The sequence below is a fragment of the Acromyrmex echinatior genome, chromosome 5 (genome assembly GCF_024713525.1).
Source record: "Acromyrmex echinatior isolate Ae372 chromosome 5, ASM2471352v2, whole genome shotgun sequence".
NCBI lineage: Eukaryota > Metazoa > Arthropoda > Insecta > Hymenoptera > Formicidae > Acromyrmex > Acromyrmex echinatior.
The window spans coordinates 5,662,111-5,674,886 of NC_141856.1; the positions used below are offsets into that span (position 1 = coordinate 5,662,111).

At 30.4% G+C, this 12,776-nt stretch overlaps 1 protein-coding gene and 1 long non-coding RNA gene across 6 annotated transcripts; one reads left to right on the plus strand and one right to left on the minus strand.

Annotated features, from left to right (window-relative positions):
- Nucleotides 1-787: 787 nt before the first annotated feature.
- LOC147909738 (uncharacterized) lies at nt 788-3,917 on the minus strand. 2 transcript variants are annotated; one of them, XR_015545135.1, is made up of 3 exons: nt 3,114-3,917; nt 1,110-2,767; nt 788-1,040 (listed from the first exon to the last, which is right to left on the minus strand). It is a non-coding gene; the product is annotated as an uncharacterized LOC147909738 (long non-coding RNA). The 2 variants fall into 2 exon arrangements; XR_015545134.1 differs by lacking the exon at nt 3,114-3,917 and having other exon boundaries at nt 1,110-3,107.
- Nucleotides 3,918-4,010: 93 nt separating this feature from the next.
- Nucleotides 4,011-12,322, plus strand: LOC105149457 (cytochrome P450 305M2). Of its 4 annotated transcripts, none has more exons than XM_087406400.1 (9): nt 4,011-4,027; nt 6,514-6,740; nt 8,809-9,063; nt 9,642-9,882; nt 10,028-10,187; nt 10,257-10,380; nt 10,592-10,772; nt 11,093-11,352; nt 11,770-12,322. In XM_087406400.1, exons 2-9 carry the CDS (start codon nt 6,659-6,661, stop codon nt 11,946-11,948), a joined length of 1,482 nt encoding a protein of 493 aa, XP_087262526.1. In that variant the 5' UTR covers nt 4,011-4,027; nt 6,514-6,658; the 3' UTR covers nt 11,949-12,322. The 4 variants fall into 4 exon arrangements, with proteins under 4 accessions (XP_087262526.1, XP_011060196.2, XP_087262525.1 ...); XM_011061894.2 differs by lacking the exon at nt 4,011-4,027 and adding an exon at nt 6,085-6,353 and having other exon boundaries at nt 6,478-6,740; XM_087406399.1 differs by lacking the exon at nt 4,011-4,027 and adding an exon at nt 6,085-6,353.
- Nucleotides 12,323-12,776: the final 454 nt, after the last annotated feature.

Here is a 12,776-nt window from a genome sequence, read left to right on the forward strand (position 1 = left end):
TATATTTTATGCAAAATCATCTCCCACACAACATTCTTTGGACAGCTATAAGACGTCTTATTCGGATGTCCAGACAACGTACCAAAGATGCCCCGATGACGTCTGGCGGACGTCTTTTGGACGTACAATGTACCGTCTTAGACGTTCAATGGACGTTGTTAGGACGTCTCGATAGGATGTAAAATGGACTTTTTATAAATGTTATTTGGACATATATCCCAATAAGAAATGATAATGGAATAGATATCGATTCCATTGATTGCAAAATTGTATTGAAAATAAAAAAATGGTTTTAAAAATTGGAATTATATTAACTGAATTGCCGGAAAATTGTTTGAAAAATTGAAGATTTATATGATAAAATTGATCTCTTAAATTTGATATAAGAGATTAAAATATAATTAGTAAAATATACATTTCTATCCTTTATACTGTTTTTGAAGAAGGCTAACATTTGAAAGACATTCTCTATTATAATATGTAATTACTAATTTTGTTTATTAATATTATATATTTATATTTAATATAGAATATAATAACCATTATTATGTAATTATTATAAAAATAAAATTAATTAACACATTACTTTAAATACGAAGCTCTATTACGATCTGAGTGTTAAGATGTTGAACTAATATATATTCATATAAATGAATTAATTTCAGAAATGATAATTACGTGCCGATGGTTGTCGGACTTTCAACGCAATCAATCTGAAATATTAATAATCCCCCCAAATTTCCTAAATTAATCTTAAAAATATGAAAAGAAAAAACCACAGCACAAGTTATAGTTAGTGATATTTAATTATTCTTGCATTACGAATTACAATAAAAACATTAAACGTTTCGGCCACAATCTGGCCATCTTCAGTAAAATTAATAATATTCTTAAGACGCAGAGTTACATCAAGTTGGAATAAAATTCGTGTGTTATAACTGTAAAAATCGTGTTTGCATCTATGCGACGCTGCTTCGTATAATAATGTTAGAACGTCAGAAGTCATATAGTGAAAAGTGTAGAACGAGAATTTCCAGATTCTAATTTACAATAATTTATTTTATTATTAATATCTTTTAAAACGGAGTATAAAACAAAAGAAACATTACCTGTTTTACAGCAAAAATAAATCGATGAATTTCAAGTATAATCATTGCACAGAAATTTGTCGTGACATTATGTGTTGTTATGGTCGTATCACATATTTTTCCGCTATTTATATCCATGAGTCAAATAGTTTAGAAAGTTCTAGAATTATTTATTAAGTGCGAGAAAGATTTTTCTTTAGAAGAGGAAGATAAACATCAGGCAAACCTTCAGTATTACTTTGTTTATTGATCCCACTTATTTGGTTTAATATGTATCATTTTTGAAATTCTTCGTTTCATCAATGATTGTTCTGTATCTAAAATTTTTATGTTATCTCAATCAAATCATGCATTTCATTCACACGGTGACGTCAAACAACTGGTATCTCAGAAGATAGTAGATTTCTTAATATCAGTCTTATTTTCTTTAATACGTGTTTTTAATTTTTTCTTAGTTTGGCCAACATACGACGTATACAATACCGTTTTCATCACCAAAATCAACATAAATCTAAGTCTATCGTGGTATGAATTAAATAAATCTAGAACCTCTTCAACCTTTTCACGATAAAGAACCTTTTCAAAATTTTTCGCGATACCATATTTAAGAAAGATTTCTGAAAAATTCAAAAAACTTGCATATATTCATGGTTTTAATATAGCTTATAAATCGATGAATAAATTAAATACAATTATAAAAACAGGAAAAGATCCCTTGCTTAAGGATGACTATTGTGGGGTAGTTTATAAAATTAATTGTTTGAATTGCGAATCATCGTATGTTGGCCAAACTAAGCGAAAATTAAAAACTCGTATTAAAGAACACAAGACTGATATTAAGAAATTTATTTTTCTCAGATATCAGTTGTTTCACGTCACTGTGAATGAAATGCATGAGTTTGATTGAGATAACATAAAAATTTTAGATACAGAACAATCATTGATGAAATTCGAAGAATTTCAAAAATGATATTAAAAACCAAATAAGTGGGATCAATAAACAAAGTGATACTGAAGGTTTGCCTGATGTTTATTTTCCTCTTCTTAAAAAGATCTCTCTCGCACTTAATAAATAATTCTAAAACTTTCCAAACTGTTTGACTCATGGATATAAATAGCGATAAAATATATGATATGACCAATAACAACACATAATGTCACGACAAATTTCTTCATTCTGTGCAATGATTATACTGAAATTCATCGATTTATTTTTGCTGTAAAACAAATAACGGTTCTTTTGTTTTATACTCCGTTTTAAAAGATATTAATAATAAAATAAATTATTGTAAATTAGAATTTGGAAATTCTCGTTCTACACTTTTCTATATGACTTCTGACGTTCTAACATTATTATACGAAGCAGCGTCGCATAGATGCAAACACGATTTTTACAATTATATAATAACACACGACGGTTGAATTTTATTCCAACTTGATGTAACTCTGCGTCTTAAGAATATTATTAAGGGGGGAAACCACAGTAGAGCACGAAAAAGTAAGTATATTTTCGGGAATTTTTTTTGGCTCAATCAAAAATTTGTAAAATAAGCATTATAATATTATAAATGAAGTACAAATAAGAATTTGTTCATACATTTTTGGTACAAACTTGTCCGATGGCGCCTATTTTTGAAGGAGGGACCATGGGCGGACATCTAGAGTCCTTAATTTTTGACCTGGAACAAAAAATGACAGTTTTTTAGGTTCTATATGTCAATAGTTATGGAAGTAGGATTTTTTCGATATATTAATTTTTCGCAAAATGGTACACGTTTTAAGGAAAACTTGCAAATTTAACAAAAAAAAACGCCATAAAATTGTTGATAAAAAAAACCATGTAATATAAAAAAAAACCCTACGCACTTCCATAGAGAAAGGTATTCTGAATATACTGTCAAAATTTGAAACCGATCGATAAAGATTTATTCGAGTATGTGTCCGCCCAGTTTAAAAAAAGTGGTTTCGAAGAAAAACGCGTTTAAAGTTTTAAGTACTGTAAAATCATATAATATTTTTATATACCTCTAATCTGCGATGCCTGCGCCATACAATTGGCCTTCATCTATCTCCTGCTCTTGTTTGGCCTTTCGAATTGTTTTCAGATCGATGCGGGCCTGTTTTGCGCCCTCACTCAAAGATCGTTCCGCTTTCTGTATGCGTTTCTCATTCAAGTCCATGCATAGTTCGTGACTTTTTGGGCCAATTTTCATGCCCATGACCTGGATTATATGAAAATTGATATTAATCCGTCATTAAAAACACACGAAGCGATGTTCGTAGCATGTCGATGATTATTTTGCCGGAATTCATAGTTTTCGGAGCCATCGCCCACACTGTCGAGTTGAAGCTCTCATTGCTGTTTTGAGTGAAACCTCCGATGCAGCGAGTGAGAAGATCATCCGTAATGAGTTGTTCGTAAACTGGCTTAATTGCTTCATAAACTATATCAGACATTAGTGATTTGTGCGTATAGTAGCCAAAGTGTTAGAAGATTTCGCCACGAGCACCATGAATTTTCTCCAGTCGGGCAATCGTCGTGTTGGGGATGGTTATCCGTAGATATTTTGTGAAGTAATGTGGCCCATATAGCTGTCTTCATTTTTTCGACTGATTCGCAATTTCTACGAATAGCTAACCCGAAATATATTGACAGTTCGTCGATCAGTTTGCCTGTCAATTGACATTCGGTTTATTAACGTTACACACGTGTTCTTTGAATGTATATTACATATGGTGATACCTATAGGCATTCTTAAGTACTATAGACTTTTCGGAGGAAAGTTCCTTCTCCATCGACTGCCATTATATCTGCTCCCGTACTCATAAATTACAGCGCACGTCGGAATCACAAAAGGCGCTCGGAGCATACCTGAGAGGCGTTGCCGCAGAATAGAAAATTTGGATATTCCGAAATTTTTGCGGCACTCCATCTTTTGGTATGTTATTCTTAAGACTCTAAAGCACCTTATAAGCGAAAAAAAATTTTTTCGATTTTTTCGAACTTTTACTGTGGTTTCCCCCCTTAATAATTTTTACTGACTTATTTAAGAATTTTTACTGAAGATGGCCAGATTGTGGCCGAAACGTTTAATGTTTTTATTGTAATTCGTAATGCAAGAATAATTAAATATCACTAACTATAACTTATGCTGTGGTTCTTTATGCTCTTTCTTTTCATATTTTTGAAATTATAACCACAATCGTTTTTTACGTTTTTTTAATCTTAAAAACTGTAATAAATTTATTGCGAAAAAGTCTCGGTGGTCTAAAGGCTCAGGACGCTCGCACGGAATGCAAGAGATCTGGGTTCGACTTCCGGCCGAGGCAATATTAATATTTCAGATTGATTGCGTTGAAAGTCCGACAACCATATCGACACATAATTATCATTTCTGAAATTAATTCATTTATACAACACTCAGACCGTAGTAGCGCTTCGTATTTAAAGTAATGTTATTTATTGTAACATAAACGGTCTTGTTTCCAATCTTATTGTTAAAATTAATTAATTACTTGAATTAATTTTATATACATATTTTGTACTGTAATTATGATAATTATTATATGTCCACTATATCACTATATTGACAATTCAATAATGGCAATAATAGTAATAATAATAATAATAATAATAATAATAATAATAATAATAATAATAACAATGATACTAATGATTATGATAATAATGTTCAACGCTTACATGGACATATATAGCGGAAATTTAATAGATATCCTTAAGACATCTTCAAAATGTTAATTCGACGTTGAAAGCATCAAATCCACATCGCATCGACGTCGATTCGATATCGATTTCATTGTCATTTTTCATTGGGATTCTACACCTTGCGATTTCTCGATCTAAATCTAATCTTTATAGTTAAACAAATCATTTTATCACGTATTTTCCTATTAATACGATCTTACTCTATCACTGCATGTATTACTCAATATTTATTTTTATATAATAAAGTAAGATTTAAAGTAATCTAATCTCATTAAAATTTGACAACTGCATCCAATTTCACAAAGTTCTTTTTACATGCATGATCTAATAATGAATTTTCTATTAAAACAGACCTAAGGCGTCCCATGAAGCGGAAATTTATAGCGAACGCAACAGCGCAACCAATTACAATTCTGCAGTCATTACTCTGCTTTCTTTTCTGCGATTGTGATTGGTCTCTCTATTCCGTTCCACTGCAAATTTCCGTTCCGCTGCTCATGGAATCCCAGCCTATGAGTAAAAAGTTCATAATAGAATCAAATACATGCTCTTATTAGTTTAGCAGAAACCTCGCTATCTCATATTAGCAATCTACCTCATAATAGGCGACATTATCCTACACAGCACTTGACTACTGCAGTCATTAATTCGATTAGAAATTAGCATGTTTAAATTAACATATGTCCATTAAGCCAGAAATTATGATCACTTTCGAATCAATATTGATCAACGTCGATTAATCAATCATTTATGCATCTCTGATTTGCTGACAGAATTTCCCAGTCCGTAAAATGTAACTATTTGTACTATATTCTTAACTATTATTATATATTCGCATTAAATTTGTGTTATTCCAATAAATAAGTTTGCCGAGTTATTATAATAATTATCAAATCTTGGTCAGTTCTTGCCATCAATTTACTGTCAAATTATCAGCAAGCTTTGCGCGCACAATTTAAATTGTTAATTGTTATGTTTTATTGGCAGATTTTATCAGATATCTGTCGTCAATTAATTTGCTAACATTGAATATAACGTACAAAATTTGAATCAAATTTGCATGATGCCTTTTTATTAACAAAATTTGTTTTTAACAAACTTAGCTAACTGGAGCTGTATTCCAAAATTCATTGCCAGCGCTGAAAATCTATAATTTACGTTACGTATACTTTATATTTTCAGCATTAGCAATGAATTTTGGATCACAACCCACTATTATAGTCGCATCAAGGTTAAATGACAGTATCGTTAAGAGAAGCATAGAAGCTTTTTGGTGCGCAGAAGCAATAGAGAATTCGTCACTGTCGGTTCGTCGAATACATGTGACGATAATCGGGCCAGTTACACAAGTCGGTCCACATACGCGAGATAATTTTGTTGCTCGTACGTGCAATTGTATACTAAAACATGCATTATCGCATTAATCTATTACGTTAATTCGACTCTAGTTTTTTGTCTATAGTGAATCTAGGCAATTACATATCTTAATTAAAACGACGATTACATATCTTAGTTAAAATGAGATGAAAATAAGAGAAGTGAGCAAATTTACTAGCATATTTATAATTTAATTGGTGAATTTCCAACATCTAGTGAATTTTCTTATATAGTTTTGTGATTTGCACCATATCATTTCAAATTAAATACCAATTGACGTCATAGGTCATATTAAATTGGACTGTACTCATATCTTATCAGACAAGATACGTGGACGTTATTGATTGGACAAATAAGCAACTAGATCGGAAGGACTTCCTTAAAAGAGGGACAACCAGGATTCGAGCGAGCAGAACGCGATAAACTTTCAAAGAGTACGTGGCTCGCACGTGAAAAACGAGGCATCATGTTCGTGACCGTAATTTTGGCGATTTTAACTATTTTTCTTATTATTTTCATATTAAGAAGGAGAACAAAGCGTCCACCAGGTAATTTATTTATTAATATTTTGGTCTTTACGAGAGTGAATTCAAAAAAAAGATTGCATGTTCTGTGAAATTAATTAATTTTATACATAATATTTAATTTTTTATTTCAATTTTTCGGATTATACGAAAAATATTTAATAATAACTGATAAAATATTTCTCGCACAAAGGAGATATCTTTTATTTGTTAACATAGTAAAATTGAATGTTATACTTTGATAGAAAATATTAGGTGTTGGAATTAATTCGTAGCGTTTTTAATGAAAGAATGTTATTTATTTCACATGAGCATTAAAAAATACATTAATGAAAGTACTTCCCATCACTTGTAAAACGCTACGAATTAATTCCAACACCTAATATATAAAGAAGAAATTAAAACAGATCTGTGTTAAATTAATCGATATAATAAAACTCGAAACGATTGTATTAAAAATTATGATAAAGATGTATATAACGCATCCTCTTTCTATTCAAGTAATTAAATAAAATTAAAAGCATTAATTCTTACATAATTTTCTTAATTATGGATATTATGCAGATTTGTTAGATTTTTAATTATTATGCTTTCAGTTTTTTTTTATTTTAATATTTTATTTTATTATTATTATTTTCTTGTTGGAAAAAATTAATGAAAACGTTAATTTATAAATTCATAAAAGTAGTTTCCACGAAAATTTTAAATAATAGATATAAATTAAATATCTGTTTAATAATTTGTAATCATATTATATTTATCAGAGTTGTTTTTACATAAAATATGCAAAACTTTTGTTCTATGTTATTTATTATTATTAAGAGGGAAAAGCAACATGTTTTTGTATAAAAATGTGTAATTAACTTTTCCGTCGAAAATTCATCAAAATTTTCAATTAATGGTTCAGTCTCTTTTGTCATATATACTACATTTATATTGTACATTGTTCACGAAATATGTATAAAATAATTTTCTACTGCGCTTTCAATAAATTTAAAACAAAATAAGTACAAAATCGTGCGTTTTACACATTGAATGAGATAATTTAACGTTTGAAGATAATTCAAGGTAAACTTAAAATTGACTTTATCGCAGTTACTATTATGAAGGAATGCGAAATACGGAAGATAACTTGGTGTTTTCAATCATCTATAAATTTAGTCATCTGTAAATTTATAGGTATTCTAAGAATCGTACGACCTGTTTAACCAGAACTCGTATAACCAGTATTCTAATTTTATTTGTATGCTTTGTAAGACATAAAATTATTTGTAAATATTTACTGTATATTTCTTGTATATCTTATGGCTAGTAAAAAGCTGTTTGTAAAAATATTGTATAAAGGTATAAATACTTCAAAATATCCTTATAAATAATTCTTATAAATCTTACGAGAAAATGTTACGAATCTTACAATTTTGTTTAGAATTTAGGTATTAGTTAAATCCATAATTAATTGAAACACAGGTCTGTTTAGTCTAAAATAACATATCACAAATAGAAACCGGCAAATTGTCAATATGTAAATGTTATTTTTTTCCACTGAAATCTATTTTTCAACAAATCATTTTAACGCTTATATATTTTCATTTATTAAATGCCTTGATTTAAAATCAATAAGAATAAAATTCACATTTTGTAATCAGAAAGCATTAAAATATAATTTTTTATATTTACAAAAAAAATCGACGTGTTGGAAGTCAATATGTGTTTCAATGAAAGTCCGATGTATTAGGTACTTTTCGAGAATATAAAAATAAATCGCTTTGTTAAAAATAAATCAATTAGATTACGCGATAACTACGCGAAATAATTGTTAATTGCTTTCAGTGAGAAAAATAATTAATATACAATAAAATTAGCAAATAGTGATTTTAAAAGATAATTGCTTTTAAAGATTAGAAGAAGTAAAACATATAATATGTGTACGCGATAACGAACTAATCATCATTTTTGAAAATTATTAATTTTAAGAATACATTTGAGATATATATGAATTGTGAAGAATTCAACATGAAAAAATATTTTTTTGGAATTGTTAATATAATAGTTAAATATCTAATTTTCACATTAAAGAAACCATAATTTTTAGGTCCCTTTCCTTGGCCGATTTTTGGAAATCGGTATTATTTAGAAAAATTAACGCGTAAATTCGGTGGACTACATCTCGCATTTCTGGAACTCAGCAAGATATATAATAGCAACATCATAAGTTTACGTTTGGGTACCGATGATGTAATTGTTGTTATGAACAGTAAGCTTATATACGAAGTATTCTCTAGCGAAACCTACGACGGACGTCCTTGGAATGAGTTTGGAAAGCTACGAAACATGGGAATGAAAAAAGGTAATTTTTCCGACCAGAATCTGATCGGAATTCGTTTGAAAATTTTGTTTTGAAAATTGAGAGAGAGAGAGAGAGAGAGAGAGAGAGAGAGAGAGAGAGAGATTTTATGTTCTTATATATTTCAATAATATAAAGAATTATAATTTCATCAAACATACACAAATCAATATTTTAAATATTTATGTATATAAATATTTATGTTTAATGAAATTATAATAAATAAATTCGATTCGCGCTATAAAGATAGAAAGCTGATAGACAGAAAGATTATAACGAGGAGATAACCACTAGTTAAAATATTATCCCCCAGATTTCATACAATTTCATCTTATTACAAATAATTTTCTTCATTATCTCATGAAATCATGAGAAAATAAGCGATTTTATTTAATATTATACAATGATTTCTCGTAATTGCATATGTAATTATTATACATAGAGATTTCATATGAATTTTATAATGATTATTTTATAATATAATCGGGGGAACTCTGTCCCACGATTACATTAAGTGATTATCCCCTCGGATTATAAGGACTCTTAAAGACTCCTGATTAATCAGAAATCATTGGAATCAGGAATCACGTTGAACGACGGCGCGGAATGGAAGGAATTGCGTTCTTGGTCAGTGCGTACTCTAAGGAGCGTTGGTTTCGCCAAGCAAACGATGATGGATCTGATCACGGAAGAGATGACGCTCATAATAGAAAAACTGGCAACCGGTGGCATGCAACAAATACGATCCGCATTCGCACCTGCCGTGATAAATATCCTCTGGATGCTGATTACAGGACAGAAACCATCCGAGAATCTCCCAAGGTATGTACATGTGCGAAATCGGCGACGGAACAATTGAAAAATACGCTTCCTCAGCGATGCGGCACTTCTGCAAATTTACTTCCGGAGAACTCGAGAAAGGAAGTTGCGATCGTGCGTTGTCTCATGATTCCGTGATTACTTGCAGGTTGCAGAAATTCCTGAATCTGATGGAGCGTCGTGCAGAAAAATTCGATTTGACCGGTGGTATTCTAGTCGCTTTCCCCTGGCTACGTTACATCGCGCCGGAGATGTCGGGTTACAACTTCCTTGTCAAGTTAAACGATGAACTTAAGAGCTTCCTAATGGTGCGTAATTTCGATATATTAATTCAATTTTTCAAGCTTTCTTATTAACGCGACATATTTCGAATCTAGGAGACTATCAATGAGCACAAGGAACAGTACGTCAAGGGAAACGAAGTAGACTTTATTGATTTGTTCCTTCAGGAGATGTACAACAACGTAAAGGAGCAGGGAGACAAAGTTTCTGTGTTTTCAGGTGCGTGCCCATTGTTACTTTCTATTACCGAGCGACGTCCAAAAAACGCTTCTTCTCGCAATCTTCTCGGGTGTTCGCAAGGAAATTAACGCTTCCTCCCGCGTGTCTCAGTCAGTGCGTTAATGAAAACACCGTGCACGTGAGAGAAAGCGTTCTCTTCGCGAGTCCGCTTGTCCGACATACGCGCGATCATCTCTTCTGTTCCATTTAGACGACAATCTACTTGTAACGTTGCTCGACTTCTTCATCGCCGGCATCAGCACCACGACAGCAACATTGAATAATCTCTTCTTGCAAATGGCCAATCACCAGGACGTACAACGCAAAGTATACGAGGAAATCAACAACGTGATCGGTTCCCAAAGGTTTCCTAAACTGGAGGATAAAATCAAGTATAACAACATAATTTTTACTTTAAACTTTAAAAGGAGCACAGTATACTTTTTTAAAATTTAAATCAATTTTTTGTGAGGAGACATCGTTTCTCTTATACTCTTATATCAAGCAGAACAACAAGCAGAACATCATTATGATATCAAAATTATGTCAAAATGACTCCAAAATGATCATTGAAAGTCATTTTTCAATCATTTCCAATTCATTTTAATGTAATTTTGACATTATCGTGACTTGTTCTGTTTGGATACAGTTCTCCTATTCGAGAAATTATTTACCATAATTCAATTTACGTTGAATTTCAAATTGATTATAGAATGCCCTTCACGGAAGCAACAATAATAGAGTGTCAACGTTTATTTAACGTCACACCTATAATCGGACCACGTCGCGTTCTTAAGGATACAATTCTCGGCAATTACAAAATATCAAAGAATACTACTGTTTTGCTAAATGTATATTCAAATAATATAAATCCGGATTTCTTCCCCGACCCGATTTCATTTAGACCGGAGAGGCACATAAATGAGAATGGTGTTTATCAACAGCACGAGAATATTATACTATTCGGAAAAGGTTAGTATAAATTATACTAAATATTCCTTTAATTTAAATATTCTTTCTAAGAAACAAATTTTACGAGATTTTTACAAAAAGAATAACAATTATGTAAAACTCAGACGTCACGAAAATTCTTTTGCAAAACGGAAGTGATTGCTTCGTTTACGTTATTGATGCTTGGTTAATTGCGTTTAAACCATTCTTGTATACACCGTGATGTATGTACATAATTACGATAACACTTTCTTGTTTTCTTTCCGAGTGCTTCTCAACTGAAAGGTCAGGTTCATGCCTTTCACCTTTAGGTGAACGATACTCTCTTAATGTAACACTCGCGCGAAATCCTCTGCTCAATGAATAATTGCGATCAAGTTGAAATCTCGTAAATCGATTTTACAGTCCAAAGAAAAATATATTTTTTTTTCCTCTCAGGAAAAAGAAGGTGCCCCGGAGAAGCTTTGGCAAAATCGGCTACATTTCTTTTCTTTGTCGGGATAATGCAAAAGTTTCAATTACTTCCAGAGCCAGGTAAAGGATCTATTCAAACAGAATTAAACATCGGACTGTTATACGAACCAAAGCCTTATAAAATGTTAATTGTTCCGAGATAAGATGATATATGTTTTCACAATATCTGTAAGATATATTAAAAATTCTTAATAATTTGAATTCATTTTATCAATTTTATCATTGACAATTATGATCGATTATGTTAGATAATCTTTCATTTTTTATTACATTGTATTTTGTTACATTTTTTGAGATGTATATATATATATATATATATATATATAAATATGTATAAGCACATTTTATACATTAATTTGCATCTGTTTATTTTTATCAAAAATTCTATTTTTTTAAAAATAGTATTAAATCACTAAAATAATATATTGTATAAGAATTTATTAATGTATGTATGAATATCATATTATGAATGTAAACATGAGCTTTTTTAAGATTAAAATATAATGATTAAAATAAACGCATTTTGTTATAATTTTATTACAAGATTGATTTTTCAAGCTTCTGTCTTTTCCCATGCTGAAACAAGATACCAAGCCAAGTTCCAATATCATGTTAGACGGAGAGAAAAGTATCGGCTGTACATCCATAACTTAATATTTTCAAGTAAAACACACGATACATCTTTCGTCTATATTAGATCGCGTGAGAGCTAATAAATTGCTAGAAATGCGCGCGGTATTTTTATTAACTTACATTGATTTATTGATTGTCATCTACCTTTCATACTCTAGCATTTTTAATTAATCGCACGAATATTAGTAATCGAAATCACATATTCTTGCTGGTTTTTCATGAAAAATTTTATAATGCCACGTGCTGCAAATAAAATATATTTCAGACATATTTTATTAAAAATAATATTAAAAATAATTTTCAAAATTTTATTAAAAGTATTAAAAATAATTTTTTAA